This window comes from Mercurialis annua, linkage group LG8 (genome assembly GCF_937616625.2).
Source record: "Mercurialis annua linkage group LG8, ddMerAnnu1.2, whole genome shotgun sequence".
Lineage (NCBI taxonomy): Eukaryota > Viridiplantae > Streptophyta > Magnoliopsida > Malpighiales > Euphorbiaceae > Mercurialis > Mercurialis annua.
The window spans coordinates 2,519,844-2,536,753 of NC_065577.1; the positions used below are offsets into that span (position 1 = coordinate 2,519,844).

The window sequence follows — 16,910 nt, forward strand, 5'->3', positions numbered from 1 at the left end:
ATGTGAATATTAAATATTAATCCATACAAAACAGTTAACTTTTGAATTTTAATTGTAATTTTTTTATTTGTGGGAGATTTAATAGTACGTGTTAATTGTAATCCATCCTCTTATTAATTAAATGACAAATTTTGCATATAAATAACAATCAAACATGCCAAGAAATTTCACACACTGCCATAAACTTTCCATCAAAAGACAAAAAAAATGCTATCCAAGATTTTATTAGCTCTTTTTTCTCTCATCAACTTAGCCCTAATCCTTCCCTCAACTGGCCAAAACACACCACAGGACTTCCTCAACGCCCATAATGCAGCTCGTAGAGCCGTAGGTGCCGGACTCCCAGCGATGTCATGGGACAACAACCTCGCTGCATATGCTCGAAATTATGCGAATCAACGCATCAATGACTGCGCACTTGAACATTCCAGCGGGCCATACGGTGAGAATATAGCATGGGGACGCCCCGACCTTCTAGGCACTGCCGCCGTGAAGCTGTGGGTTGATGAAAAGGCTTTCTATAACTATAACGCGAACTCTTGTGCACCGGGCGAGCAGTGCGGTCATTACACTCAAGTGGTTTGGCGTAATTCGGTTCGACTAGGGTGCGCTAGGGTGAAATGCACAAATGGTGCTGGAACTTTCATCACTTGTAACTATGATCCTCCCGGCAACTTTATTGGAGAGAGACCTTATAATAATGATCAATCGGCTGATATTTAGTTTTGTATTGTCTATATATGAATAAGCCATTAAAATATTGAGGTTTCAATATAGAAATTCTCAAGTTTTAATTGGAGGATTATGGAAAGATTAAGAAGAATTAATTAATAATATGTATTGTGTCTTTGTTATTTATAAATGCACATTAATAAAAGTTTTTTTTTTTTACATTTTTTTTGCATTTAGTTTGGTGTTACTGATCATATATTTACAAGACTTGCTTAACATACTTTGCTTCATCTATTACAAGAAGCCATGCACATTCGGTATTATTCGGTTCGATAGTGAAATAAGTAAAACCGAATGGTTTACGGCACATATAAATTAAAACCGAACCATAAGTTTAAGACCAATAAACATAAATATGTTATTACCAAAAAACATTGATCGATCCATAGGATTTTTTTTATTTTTAATTCGGGTGTTATGATGTCAAAATTGAGGAATCAAAATTTAAAAAATTTATAAATCAAATTATATAATTTATATGAAAACTTTGAATTTTTACGGTACACATAATCAAATCAATATTTCTTAAACATCCAATTTACATCAATGTTGAATAATTAATAAATATTTTATTTACAAGAACATAAAACGATTATTTTTATTCATACATCTCAGTCTTTATCTAAAAAAAATATCTTTTATTTCTTTCATAACAAAGGCGTTTCAATTTTTTTCTCGTCGCTCATAATTCATACATGTTAAAAGAGCGAAACAAAACAAAATATTTCAAAAACTACACAAATAATATGACTGTTTAATAGTAGAATAACTCAAAATGAAACTACAAAAACGAGCGTTTAAAACCGACTGCCTTTAATTGATGGAAACAAAATATTTCATATTTTAGGAGCAAATCGACATAGTTGTCACTCTTTTTTTTTGAAAAACGTTGGTGCCAAACCAACGTCGTTCCAGTTTAAGTCAAAACGATGTCATGTTTGTGTTCGTCAAAACAACATCGTTTTGGCCTAGACAAGTGTAGTCAAAACAACCAGCCCCTTGTCTTGACGCGTAAAACTTCTAAAATCGAACTAAAAATTTTAATCTATTTCATTAAATTTTAAAATCTATTATCTTCTCTGCTAAATTGTCTTAAAAATTATAATTTTATCCTCAAGTTAAGTAAGGCCGTTTATTTTTGTTTTCATTATTAAATATATCTTATGAAATTGTATTATAATTATCTTAAATTACATATCAAAGATAATTAATATTAATTTACTAATGGTGAGTGATGAGTTTGATAAACTACAACAAATAAGCATTTTTATTATTGTTGTCATGGTTATTGTAATAGTTATTTTTAATATTTTAATTATTAGTTTAAAATTATTTATTCATGATTCGTAAATTAATTTCTTGTGATTGGATAGTCTAAATTTAGAATAATTAATTTATTTATTTTTGTATATTATTGAATTTATTAATGAATTTATACTTAATAAATTATTATTGAGTTGATAATTAATAAATGAATTAAATATATAAATAAAAAATTATTGCTATTGATTTTTATACTTTTAAATTTTCAAAGGACCAAATGGTTTTTAATTTTTTGTAGACTAAATAACATGTCGTTTAGCCTAAAAAATTAAAATCAGATTAAATTTGCCCCCAAGTAAATCACTAGTTCCATCATTGAATATGTATATGTATTATATATAAATTACATAATAGAGATGCTAGTGAATTATGAAAAACCAAAAATATTTTATTTCTATAAAAAAGGCTTCCATTCTCAATCAGAGTCCAAACGCAAATGTCTTCATCATCCCGAACAATCTCTGATCTCAAGCTGCGATAAGTGTTTTTAATTGAACCCCAAACCGAGGATTGAATGTATAGCTGACGAGGGATGCCCGAAATATGCAGGAATCTACTCTAGAGAACTAAAATTGCAAAAACGGATCAATTTAATGTATAGCTCGGGGAGACGAGCTGGTCGTCTCCTCCATTAAGGTGCTCCTTTGTCGGTGTCCGGGAAAAAGGCAACGGTAGACGGTAGCGGAACGAATGTTTTTATTATTGTCATATTGGAATAAAAATAAAGGTTAAGATAAATTGAGTTCTAATTTAATTAAATTTTTAAATTAATTTTGTATTATGATGTTTAATTGAATTTCGATTGGTTCATTGAATTTTGATTTGTTTAATTGAATTTTGATTTGTTTAATTAGGTTTTGAATTTTTTAATGGATTTTCGATTATTTTAATAAACATTTTAATTTTAAATATTAGTTTAATTATTGATATTTAAATGTAGAAGAGGGTGAAAATGGTTAAAAGAATTATAAATATAAAAACGGTAAGTATTTTAAATATTAAAGATGTTTTTGAAATTTTTTATATGTGCCATAACAGAAAAAATCGACGGAGTCAGCGTCCGGTTCAATATGAACCATTTTGGACAACCTCTGAGACTAAAGTGAATCCGCTTCCACCTTAGGATCTTATAAATTTTTTTGATTTGATCTTAAGGCGCTAATATGAGCTTTTTGCCGATTCATAAAAATATGGAAGAGATGAAAATGGGAAGAGATGAATATAAAATTTGGAGGAAAGCAAACCATAAAAGTATGGATTAGTATAAAACTTAAATTAGAAAAGGTTGATAATATTGTAATTATTTTTTTTAAAGAGAAAATGATATACTTTTTTCTAATTAATTATCTTATATGAATATTATTTTTATAAGTTAAAAAATGTCAATGCACATTAAGGGTGACGGGAACAAAATAAATAAGAAAGATATCACTGAGGAAGAATGAAATTATAAATTCAAAATTATTGTGGATTTATCAAGCCCTAATGCCTTAAAAAAATTCCGGTCTTTTAACCATTTTTCAATTCTAAGCCGACGTTGAAAACTAATCAATTTTATTCTATTTCGCATTTTATCTTTTCAATTGTACCCTGAAATATTAAATTGACGTATTTTTTATTTGACAAAAATTTAAAAACGTTCTCCATGTATAAGATATATTAATTGTATGTGTTTAAAATTTATTTAGATTTAATTAAATAATTAAAAATTTAAATTAGTTTTAATTTGATTATGATTTTTAGTTAGTTTTTAAAAATAAAGAAGTTGTTTGTAATTTTTTGAATGAAAATGAATTTAATTTTATCTTTAAACTTAGGTAATTGAATGATTTCATCATTTAAATAAAAAAATTGACAAAAATTAAAAAATTGGAATACAATTAAAACGATAAAATGCAAAATAAAATAAATTTCAACGTTAAAATAGGATTGAAAAAAGGCTAAAAAGTCAAAAACAAATTAAGACATTAGGCCATTTATGAATACAAAAAGATTACTCTAGTCTAATAACTTTATAATTTATATTAATTATATTTAAATCAATCTTTGAATTTATGTCTATGATAATTAGTATATAATTGAAGAAAATATTATATAAATCTAGAAAATTATTTATTTTATTTTATAAGAGTTTATAATTATTATTTTGTAATTCCACAACTTGATTTCTTTTTATTTCTTGACCATGCAAGAAAATTTACTTTTTATTACGTGGATTAGGGATTTTAGCTCTAAGAAATTTGAGGTTTCTATAGAAAACTCAATAAATTACTCAACTTGTACACTACACATAAAAGAAACTTATCAGTCATGCGGGTGACATACGCAGTGGCGGCTTCAATCTACGATCTAATTAAATTGCAATGAAAAGGCCAAATTGTTTTTGATAAATGAAAAAAGAAATAGTCAGTCTATTGCATTGTTTGTGTACCGAATAAATTACATTATAATACGCTATTAAAATAATAAAAATCTTATAATATAATTATTAAACTCTATACACATTCATTAATTATAATATTGTTATTATTTTAATAATATATATTATAATATAATTGGCTCGGTTTTTAAATAATATAGGCGGACTGAATTTATTTAGAAATTGCTCATAAAAAAGAACTCCAATACCCACTTTATGTGTCTCTATCAGCACGTGACAACTTATTTTTCATGAATATTTTCCAAAACAAGTAATAATCACATAATAATGGGGTAAATGATTCTGAAGATACTGAATTTTCGAATTTTTTCATTTCAGTCATAAAACTATTTTTTTTATTTTAATCACTAAATTTTCATTTTTTTTTCATTTTAGTATCTTCCAACCAAAAATGCTTAGGTGGTAGCCGGAATTAATTTTTTTTAATATGAAAACTTGCCATATATGCATTATTTGATTTAAAAAGTTATTTTCAAAGTGAAATTATATATGTGATAAATTTTCAAAGTAAACTTATAGAATCCGGTAGTCACATGTCAATTTCCGGCTGCAACCTAAGTATTTTTAGTATGAAATACCAAAATGAAAAAAATGAAAGTTCAGTGATAAAATGAAAAAAAAATAGTTTAGTGTCTGAAATGAAAAAACTCGAAAGTTCAATGATGATTAGAATTAAAAAAATGGTATTGAATATATGGTGACGGCTACAAATTTTCATGGATATATGATATGTTTATCAATTCTTTATTGACATGGATCTTTAATGGTACAATGCTATTTTTATGCCCCCCACTTGAAGTAAATAATTGAAGTGTGAAACCATTAATCGATTTAAACTTCTTTCACTTAAAAAATTCCAAATTATCTCATGTTTGTTTAGTTTGTGTGAAAATAAGAGAAAATTGAAGGGCAAACCAAAAATCTTGTAAGTATAAATTAACCTATTTAAAAAAAACAGTCGGAGTCACTAAAATTATAGCCAATTTGTAATATTTTAAAGTTTGGTAATTAAATTTAAAATATAAAAAACACTATAACTTCCATAATTAATTTATTTTTATTTCTTGCTGTTGGTGAAAATACGCAAGCGTACGTATGCCAACTTGTAATACAGACTGCGAAGTCCGAATATCGTACCCACAGAGAAAGCTTCTAAAGACAACCAGTTAGGAAACTCGATTCGAATTGCCAAAAATATATTTGAATGTTGTTATTAAACTAAGTAAACTGAAATAACAATTATGGATAAAATTAACTAAAGCTGTAACAAAAATAAGGTTTTAACAATAATGGGAAGAACATGGATTATTAACTTTCATTATGCTGTTTAATCGGATTGGAATATGGATTTGGTTGTTCTACTAAGGTTCAGGCTAAACGTAAGCACCTAAAATTCTCTCTCAAGCAATTGCAGGAAAAAACAGACAACAAACTAGTAACAGGCTAATTACTCACTCTCTCACAATGATTAACCTAAATTACTAATCAATTAATGTTTATGAAGTAAACCCTAAGAACACGTACTCGTCAATTCACTCTCGCGCAATTAACTCCTACGTTCTTAATTATGTTGGTCTATCCCAGTTTTACTCTCTCGAGCTAAAACCAAAACACAGGACAATGAATACATTGGCCAAATAAATTCAGGCGTTAAGAACAATAATTAAAACATAGTAATAACAACAACCCACAATTCCAATTCGTTTAAACAGACATAAATCCCATTAATAATCCCCAGTGAAGGGTTTAGCTACACATATTCAAAGAAAGTTCAACAACAATATAATAAGAATTCATGGCTGAATAAGAAACAATAATAATTAATCTCTCAATAGTTATCGTACCTTAATCGACAATAATCCCAAAACAATGATGAAGAAAATCCAGAATACAAGCTAAAACGATGAACGGTAATCAAAAGTTAAACTAAACTAATGTAAAATTAATGGCTAATGTGGCGAATTAAGCGAACCTTCCTTCAATGTCTTAATGCGGTATTTATATGTCTTTTGGCTCAGAGAATATCTTTAGGCCGAGTTTAAGTGAAAACCCATAAGTGCCCTCGAGTTTGGTGGTGTTTGGCAATGTTTCGGGGCATTTTTGTCAAAAATAGGTCGCAGGAACCTCAAATTCACGTTCGTGCACTTTGGTGCACGTTCGTGCACATTTTGTTAATTCTGGGGGTGCACGTTCGTGCTCCATAAGTACACGTTCGTGCACTCTAACACTTAGCCAATTTTTCACTTTTTTCTTCAGTTTCGCCTTCAATTTCCCTTCGGCCAAAGTACACGTTCGTGCACTTTAGGTTACACGTTCGTGCACTTTTTCTGCTGCACAACTGTCAACTTCAAAAGGTCATAACTCGGTGTAAAAACGTCGAAATGAGTCGATTCTTGATTCTATGGAAAGCTTAGGATGTCTACTTTATTTCTTTAGAAGAACATAAAGTCGATTGAAGTCTCTAAGTATTCCAAAATCTTCAATCAATGAAGAGGGGTCAATTTCACAAGTGGAAACTTGTGCTCTCGGCGCCTATTTTCATCGGATTTTCGCACAACTTTTCTCAAAACTTCAATTATGATCCAAATGGCTTTCAAATGGCTTGAATATCATGAAAAACTCCCGCATTATACCTGAAATGCTCATACACAAAAATGAGTACAAATAAGCTCAAAACCAACGTCAAATGCACATATATGACATATAAAACACATAGAATATAGGAGTATTTCTACTCCTATCACTTGCTGATGCATGAAATAGTGGCGTAACCAAAATTCTGTTTCAGGAGGATCAATGTTTTGTTGATTAATTATTTTCAAAATAAAACAAACGATATGTCGTTTGTGTAGAATTATACAGCTCAGCAGTTCATCTAGAAGCATCTAGATGTTTTTCCTCCTCAATTCTGTTACAACGGTCCCTGACACTTTTATTCCTTTTTCTTGTACTGCTGTATAGCTGAGCTAGCGTAGATATTTTCTTTCTTTTTTAGATAGCAAGTTTTACTTCGTGTATATATAGACAATTAGTTGTAATTAAAAGATAGTGAAATATATTATCAAGGTATCTTTTCAGACCTTGTTTTACCATTGAATTGTTCAGTTTGACTATTTATAATTATTTAATGAGTCAAACGATGTGCTATTTAACTTGTTTTTTTATAAAACTAATGATGTTTAAAATAATTATTATATAATTCTATAAAATACATTGAAAAAATTAACTCAATGAGAATGAAATTATAATATTTTGAATAATTGAATTGAAAATATAACGAGTTCTAATAATTAGGTGGGATGATTGAAAAGTAATTTGAATTATTTGTATTTGATTGAAAATAATTCAAATTACTTATGAAATAGTGGAGTAACATAAGTGATCCCATCAACCACAATCTCAGTAATAATCTTCTCTGTAAATGGCTTTGGAAGCTTCGAACGGATAATAGCTCTCTATGGTTTTTTGTGATTATTAATAGCTGTTCTATCCAGTCCTGGCATGATTTGGAATCGTGCAATGTCAAGCTTTTATCGCATCTTTGGAAAGGTATTCATAAATATTGTATCTCTAACTCTCAAATTTGGGTGTTATTTAACCAAAGTATTTCAGTAAAATTGGGGAGTGGTGATTCGGTTAGCTTTTGGTTGGATTTTTGGTTGGGAGATTCTTGTCTTGCTACTCGTTTTAGTAGGCTCTTTTCCTTATCTAGGCTTAAAACAGCCTCGGTTCGGAATTTTCTGCATCAGATAGAGAGCAGTGAGAGCAATGACAGGTCATTAAATCATGGAAGGCGGTCCTCTTTGAGCTGGAGACGTCGGCTTAGAGTGGGTGAAAAAGAGCAGCTTGATCTTTTATTTAAGGAAATTGCCGAGTTGGAGAGGAATTGTGATAGCAAGGATGATTTCTATTGGTTGGGTAAACTTAATAATTTCAAGGCCAGGGACATTTCTTTGTTAATTCAGCAGCACAGTGCTTCTCAGATTATTCATTTGAGAGGAAATCTATCCTTCACTTCAATATGGAAATGGAGACTTCCTCCAAGAATTCAGTTTTTCACTTGGTTAGTTGTTCGAAACAGAATTTTCTCTAATGCTTCTTTAGTTTCTAGAGGTATTTTGAGTCGAAATCAAATTGGTTGTTCAGCTTGCGGTTGGGAGGAAACGAGTATTCATATTATTTGCCATTGTTCTTTTGCTTGGAAATTTTGGTGCCTTATTTTGAATAAATGTGATATTGTCTGGGTTCCTCCGCCTTCAATTGATCTCTTCTTCGACTTATGGACTTCTTTATCGAATTCTTCTCATAAGGATCTTTGGCGTCTAGTTTGGTTTTTCGGTATTTGGGGTCTCTGGAAAGCTCGCAATGATAGAGTGTTCAACGATTTGGAGGTTTCATATGAGTCTCTAGCTTATTCTTGTATTTGTAAGGCGGTTCAGTTTTTTATCGCTTTTCATCCGCATTTTCCATATTCGGGAAACAATGTTTTTAGATGTTTGGATAATTTTGTAGTCCCTTGATTGATCTATTTTTGGATCTTTTGCCTCCCACACCTTGTGGTTGTGCCTATTTTAATCCATCATTTATCTAAAAAAAAAAAATATAACCCCTCAAGTTCAAATAATATGAGGGAATCTCAATCACTAAGATGAACTATAGAGATTTGAATTTTTCATATTTGGGTTCTGAAAAATAAATTAATTAATCAAGTTATAGTTATTTTCATTAGACATTAGAGAAACTTGATTATCGCCATGCTGGTGACTCAGTGACTTCAATTGAGAGTCTAAATTGCCAGTGCTCTTCTAGTACAATGGTAATAGCCATAGACATATTAGTAAGAGGTTTTGTGTTCGAGTTTTACTCCCTCCTCTTTAATTATAAAAAAAATGAGGGTCTAAATGATAATATAAACATAAAAATTATAATCAATCAGCACAACAGTTTAAATTATTAAAGAAAATTTTAACTATAATTTTATTTTCTCTAAAAAGAAAAATTATTTTATCATATGTAAAAGGAATGACTGTAAATTAGTTGAAATAAATTTTTTAATTTCATGAATTTACCTTATGTAATATGTATACATTTGTTGGAAAGAAAAATGAAATATTGTTGGTAAAAATACGCAAGCGTACGTATGCCAACTTGTAATACAGACTGTGAAGTCCGGATATCGTACCCACAAGGAAAGTTCTAAAGACAACCAGTTGAAAGACTCGATTTGAATAGCCGAAAAGACAAATATTGTTTGTTTTGTAATTAAAAGACAGATATTGACAATTGTAATTTAAAGTAACTAAAGCTGTAATTCAAACGGTGTTTTAACAATAATGAGAAAAGCAGGGATTATTAATCTTTGTTATGCTGTTTATTTAATTTGGGTTATGAATTATATTGTTCTGATATGGTTCGGACTAATCGGAAGCACCTAAAATTCTCTCTCGAGCAATTGCAGGCAAAAACATAAAACTAATGGATAATAGGTTAATTACTCACTCTCGCACAATGATTAACCTAATTACTGATTAATTGAATGATTATGAAGTGAATCCTAAGAACACGTATTTGTTAATTCACTCTCGCACAATTAACTCCTACGTTCTTAACTATGTTGGTCTATTCCAATTTTACTCTCTCGAGCTAAAATTAGAACAATTGGCAAAGACTAAGTGATCAATTCAGGCTAGGCATTAAGTACAATAATTAAGAACATATCAAGAACAAAAACCCATAATTCCGATTTAACTAAACAGACATAATTTGATTAATAATCCCCAACGATGGGTTTAACTACACATAATAATAAAAATACTAAAAATAATCATTAAAGAATTCATACTAAGATTGACATAAAATACTGAATATGAAATTGATAATAATCGTACCTTGTTCGACAATAAACTAATGATAATCGATAACAGAATAATGAAGAAACGATGAATTCAATAATCGACTGATAAGAAAAACTCTAATCTAGGGTTTATGTTTAATCAAAAATTAAGCGAACCCTTGTTCCATGTTACAAACTAGTATTTATACGGCTCCCGAAACTAAAAACTGATATTAGGTCGAAATAAGTGAAAACCCAGAAGTACCCTCGTGTTTCACGGCTTTTAGAACTCATTCGGGGGTATTTTTGTCAGTTGAGTCGCACAGTTGAAGTGAGTGTGCGATCGGGTATAAGAGTGTGCGATCGGGTATAAGAGTGTGCGATCGCACACTCCTTCACTTGGCCAAAATGCCAATTTCTTTGATTTGCTACTGCCTCCTCTTGCTTTGCTCGCACACCACTTCAACACTGAGTGTGCGAGCGGGTAAGTGTGCGAACGGGTAGGGAGGTGTACGAACGCACACCTCCTGACTTGGCCATTTCTTCATTTTCTTCCAATCTTCAAATTAGCTCCTGTATCCTCCATTTAGCTCGCACACTGGTTTGTCATCAAGTGTGCGAGCGGGTTGCTCCTCACTTGGCCCCAAAATGACATTCTTCGATTCCGCATATCGCTTGTTCGCACTCTTTGACCCCGGAACTTCTAGAAAACACCAAAAACGCTCCAAAAGTCGCCATATTTGCATTTTTCTCCTGAAACACTCAAAATGATAATAAGCCACTAATAACTTAAAAAACGACAACTAAAATGCAAATAATGACTCCGAAAACAACCTATAAATAGGGGTATTTCTACTCCCATCAAACATCCTCACACTTACCTTTTGCTTGTCCTCAAGCAAATACAGAATCATGCTACAGTGTCAAATGTCATCAGTTGTCAGAATTAAAGAAATCAAAGTGTGTTAATCCTCCCTCAACAATGAACCAATCAAGATATGTTTTTGAACCAAGCAACAACAATGTGAAAAAAATCATCAAATAACCAAGACAATTTCTACACATGATTTACCCGCACCGAGATTACTTTGATGAATTCCTTCAAACACGGTTTCAAAATCACATTGGTCAAACTGACAGTCCACAAAAGACAAAAACAATGGTCAAGAAACTTCAAGCAATTGAGCAACATCCCAAATTTGTATAGTAAAATCACCAAGTACTCCTCACTAGGCATTCTCTCGCACACAAGTGTTTAAGGGTAATCACTGAAACTCTCATGCCTAGACATGCAATTCTACCATAAGTTTGCCAATAGTCCACAATTCCACTACCAATTAAATCAAATAAAAAGAATCAAAATGGACTTTTCATGGGTTGTAACGGGGATTAGGTTAAGGTGTGATACGGATAAACAACATGGGTAATGTGACTTGACAAACTTAACAAATGTCACAAGGAACAAACATTTAAAGTTTCAAGCTCGAACAAACTTTTAATCTCTTTTTCTTTACTTTTCATGCCTTAAGTTCACAATTATTTTTCTTTTTCTTTTTTTCTTTTAAGCTCGATTTTTCTACTTTTTTTTTCTTTTTTTTTTCTTTTTTTTTCATTCGCTTTCTTTTTTTTCTTTTTCTTGCTTTCTTTTCCTGAACTTTTTCGAGGCATACTGCATATTTAGTACAAGAGATAATCAACTACAAACACAAGCTTAGGGTGTTTACCATCCTCACACTAGTTCCTTTAACACTTATTCAATTTGTCAAGTCAATGGGTAGAAAGAGGTAAATGAGAAAAGGTAAATGTGTAAAATTAGGTGTATCAAAAATAAGGCTAAGGCTCAACTTGGGTTATCTAGGATAATTGGGTAGGCTATTTCAAGTGGTCTAAAGAAATGGGTATTCCTACATGCCATTTATCATTTTCAATTTATTCAACCAATCATGCAATTTTACTACGGACACATGGCAAATTCTAGAGAATTAACATGCATTGACTCACACCACAACAAATGAGACATAAAAAATAATATGCTCGATATGGCTCAAAATCTCTCACAAATTGGGGTCAACACTAGGTGATTTGTTACATATACAAACTTGTTCAAATTGCTCAAAATTTTTGTTTTTTCAGAATATTGTTCCTATCAAGATTTTCATGCCAAAATTTGCAATGATTAAAAGAAAATCGAGCTTTTCAGAATACAAAATTTCATCCCAGTCCTGCTAAGTCATGTTAGCTAAAGGCTTTGTTATTTAAAAGTTTTTTTTTTCACATTCCATTGTTTAACAACAAAAACACAATTAACCAACTCATTGCAAAGGGAGAAAAGCAACACAATTATTTCAAAAATTCTGACATGACATTACTGCAGCAATAATAACAAGGACAAAACGCAAAGTAAGCCTGAACATGTCTGTACTATCAAAATAACAAACATACACCCCACGGGTTCACCATATCAATACATAAACATAACAAAAACAAGGGAAATCCTAAAACAATGAAAACATAAACATAAAGAAAAAGCAAGAGTTTTCTCCCCTCCCTCACACTAAAACATGCATTGTCCCCAATGCATCAAAAATAGATAAAGCATGAAAAGCGGAAAATAAAGTGAAAGGGATAAAAGGAAAAACTCTAGATGTCCTCCGGTGGTGGTGGTGAGTAGGCTGGCGATGGATAGTCGCCCTCCGGGTGCGTGGCACGCATATGTACCCTCTGCATGCGGAAATGCTCGCGCTGCTCTTCATGCATTCTTCTCACTCTGGACTCCACCTCACGCTGTCTGTGCTCCATCTGCAGTCGCCATTCGGTATCACTCTGTGGCTGTACCGGTACCTCGCGAGGTACCCCAGTAGCCCGTGCCTCCAACTCCTCCTCTCGAATGGTCTGATCTCTGGCAGCTCCAGGATGATCATAAGCCTGTCTGTGCGCTAACCCCAGACGTCGCACTGTCGCCGTACCTCTCTCATCTACCTCCTGAAGCTTGCCGTTCTTGTCAAGCAATGCTGTGGCCTTCAAATGCTTCTTGCTGAACCATACAGGTTCGATTTTATCGAGCGCCTTGCACTCGTCCTCTGTATATGCTTCAACTTCAATAGCAATGGCTCTGACGATGTTACCCATTCCCAAACACCGTTCTTTCCCTTTCCTGCTATTCATATCAAGCAACATCGAGAAAATGCGAGATCCCATGTCTATCGCAGGTGCCTCAGGATGAAGTAAGCTGTTCAGCACAAAAAGATCACCCCTAACCACTTTGTTTGATTCCAAACGCCCGCAAACAGTCTCAGCATACCACTTGTGCATAAGATAAATAGCTGGATCCTTGATCGCTTTAGTCTTCGCGGTTCTTGTATTGAACTTCTTCTGACCACTCAGGTCTGCCCAGATGGCATCTTCATCAAACTGAGCTGGTATCTCACGCAAACCCCTTCTCTGTGTCTCAAATAGGCGCTTAATCTCGGCCACAGTGAGGGAATACTCCTGACCCTTGAGTCGAAATGACAGAGACCCTACTCCTGGTTCTGGTTGATGCACTGTAGTGAAGAACTCCACTGCAATCTCAGGAATAAAGTCATGACTGAAATCTGCGACAGTGTCTAATCCCCAACGATCGAGATGGTCCCTGATCGCGTCATCTAACCCGAGAGAATCTAACACCTCAAAATCAAATGCCCTAGCCGGAATAATCTTTCGTTTCGCCACGCACTGATACAACTCACCCTCTTCCTCAGACCAAATGTCAAAAGGACAACCATAATTATCTTTCAAATTCACCCGTTCATCCTCGTCACTCGACGAATCCGCTGCCCTAGATGGACTACCTATCTGAACCCTAGGCATAGTTGCTATCTGAATTGACGTAATGGAGTAACGATGAACAAAGAAGTGGACTTACTGCTTTGGATGAAATTCTGCCCTAACCCTTGTTGTTTGGAGCTGAGATGTTGATGGAGGTGGTGTCCAGATGCGGTGGTGGTTGTTCGGCAGCAGCGGTGGTCAGCAGCTGTGGTGGTTGTGGCGGTGTGGAGAGAAACGCCGGCGATAGTGGAGAAAGGCGTTGATGATTTCGGCTGTGGTGACAGTGAGGGGTGGGCGATGGTAGATAATGGTGGTGGTGAGCTTGAACGGTGGTGGTGGGCTTGAACGGTGGTGGTTGTTCGGCAGTTAGGGTTTTGTTCTGTGTTCAATTTTTCTCTTTTTAGGACTGATAAACATGAGAGCCCCGTTTAATTGAACTCCAAAGCTGATGTGGCACCCCATATAATTGGCAGTGTGCGAACGGGTTCAGAAGTGTGCGTTCGCACACTGCCAAATTATAGTGTGCGAACGGGTCACATAGTGTGCGTTCGCACACTATGGCTTTTCTGCAGCATTTCTGAAATTCCTACCATACCTGCACAGCACGAAACACCACTACCGGGATCAATCTGAATTAAAAAATGAAAATTAACTACGGCATAAAATTAAACTAACATGCAAGAAATGTAAATGATTTGGAATGTAATCCAAATACCGCTTGTTTATGGTCACTAGCGTTGACCGTGTGATACTCACTCAGTTTGGAGCATCGAGAGTGTAGCACTCTCGTCCTTCATCCGTCAATGGGCCTAAGTACGGTTTGCACCGCTGACCATTGACTTTGAAAATCTCTCCGCTTGCGTTTTCTAGCTCAATTGCACCATGCTCAGCTACGTGTCGCACTTTGAAAGGTCCGCTCCATCTCGACTTCAGTTTACCAGGAAATAGACGCAGCCGAGAATTATACAGTAGCACATGACTGCCTTCTGTAAACTTCTTTGGCACAATATGAGCATCGTGCCATTTCTTGGTCTTTTCCTTGTATAACTTCGCATTCTCATATGCTGACAAGCGAAACTCATCAAGCTCGTTTAGCTGCAGAAGGCGCTTTTGCTTCGAAAGCCTGGAGTCAAAGTTAAGCTCCTTAATAGCCCAGTATGCGCGATGCTCAAGCTCCAGAGGCAAATGACATGCCTTTCCATAGACCAGTCTGTAAGGGGACATACCGGTTGGCGTTTTAAATGCCGTTCGATATGCCCATAGCGCATCACCCAACTTCTGAGACCAGTCCTTACGAGAACCATTGACCGTCTTTTCAAGGATGCGCTTCAACTCTCTGTTGGACACCTCGACCTGTCCACTTGTCTGGGGGTGATATGGGGTTGCCACTCTATGATAAACGTTGTATTTCTTCATCAGTGCGGTAAAGTGCCGATTGCAGAAATGTGAACCCCCATCACTGATGATCGCCCGTGGTACACCAAATCGATTTATCAACTTCTTCAAGAACGCTATGACTACCTTTCCATCATTAGTAGGTAAAGCAGCTGCTTCCACCCATTTCGACACATAGTCGACACAAACCAAGATGTAAAGGTTGCCACAAGACATAGGGAATGGTCCCATGAAGTCGATACCCCAGACGTCAAAAATCTCCACCTCCTGAATGGAAGAGAGAGGCATCTCATCGCGCCTAGAAATATTGCCTGTCCGCTGGCATCTGTCACAGTGTTGCACGAAGTCTCTCACATCTCTATACAATGTAGGCCAGTAAAAGCCACTTTTTAGTACCCGTGCTGCTGTCCTTCCCGAAGCATAGTGACCCCCATAATCTGAAGAATGACACTGAGTCATAATAGCCAACATTTCTTCCTCTGCGACACACCTCCGGATCATCTCATCTGCACAAACTCGGAATAGATATGGCTCATCCCACAGATAGCGCTTAACATCAGAGAGGAATTTCTTGCGCTGGTGATTGCTCATGTCAGGAGGCATAATGTCCGCTGAGAGATAGTTGGCGAAGTCTGCATACCATGGATTCATCGTCTCCTTAATGAGCATAAGTGCCTCATCAGGAAACCGCTCATTTATGACTTCGCCTTCTATTACTGGCTCGGGAACCTCTAACCGCGACAAGTGGTCTGCTACCACGTTCTCCGTGCCCTTCTTGTCTCTGATCTCCAGATCAAACTCTTGCAGGAGCAAGACCCACCGAATCAACCTAGGCTTTGCATCTTGCTTGGCAAAAAGGTATCGCAGCGCAGCATGATCAGTATAAATGATAACCTTTGAGCCAAGTAGATACTGCCTAAATTTATCTAGTGAAAACACTACAGCTAGCATTTCCTTCTCCGTGGTAGTGTAGTTCAGCTGAGCTCCTGTTAAAGTGCGACTCGCATAATAGATGACATGTAGCTTCTTGTCCTTCCTCTGCCCCAGAATGCTTCCCAACGCCTGATCGCTCGCGTCGCACATGATCTCAAAGGGCAGATCCCAATCCGGACTAGAGATGACTGGGGCAGTGACCAGTGCTTCCTTTAACCTGAGAAAAGAAGCTAAACAGGCATCAGTAAACAAAAAGGGCGCGTCCTTGACAAGTAAGGTAGTCAAAGGACGCGCTATGGAAGAAAAGTCCTTGATGAATCTGCGATAAAAACCTGCGTGCCCGAGAAAGGCACGGACTCCCTTCATTGTGACTGGAGGTGGTAGCTTCTCAATCACCTCTGTCTTTGCCCTGTCAACCTCAATACCTTCTCTAGATATCTTGTGCCC

The 16,910-nt window shown here is 34.7% G+C and overlaps 2 protein-coding genes across 2 annotated transcripts; both read left to right on the plus strand.

Moving 5' to 3' along the window:
- Window positions 1–167: 167 nt before the first annotated feature.
- Window positions 168–889, plus strand: LOC126660990 (basic form of pathogenesis-related protein 1-like). Its single transcript, XM_050354725.2, has one exon. It carries the CDS (start codon window positions 208–210, stop codon window positions 721–723), a length of 516 nt encoding a protein of 171 aa, XP_050210682.1. The 5' UTR covers window positions 168–207; the 3' UTR covers window positions 724–889.
- A 7,125-nt stretch (window positions 890–8,014) lies between these two features.
- Window positions 8,015–9,015, plus strand: LOC126660569 (uncharacterized). The gene is made up of 2 exons (XM_050354134.1): window positions 8,015–8,044; window positions 8,245–9,015. The coding sequence occupies exons 1-2, from the start codon at window positions 8,015–8,017 to the stop codon at window positions 9,013–9,015; spliced, it is 801 nt and encodes a 266-aa protein (XP_050210091.1).
- The last annotated feature ends 7,895 nt before the right edge of the window (window positions 9,016–16,910 follow it).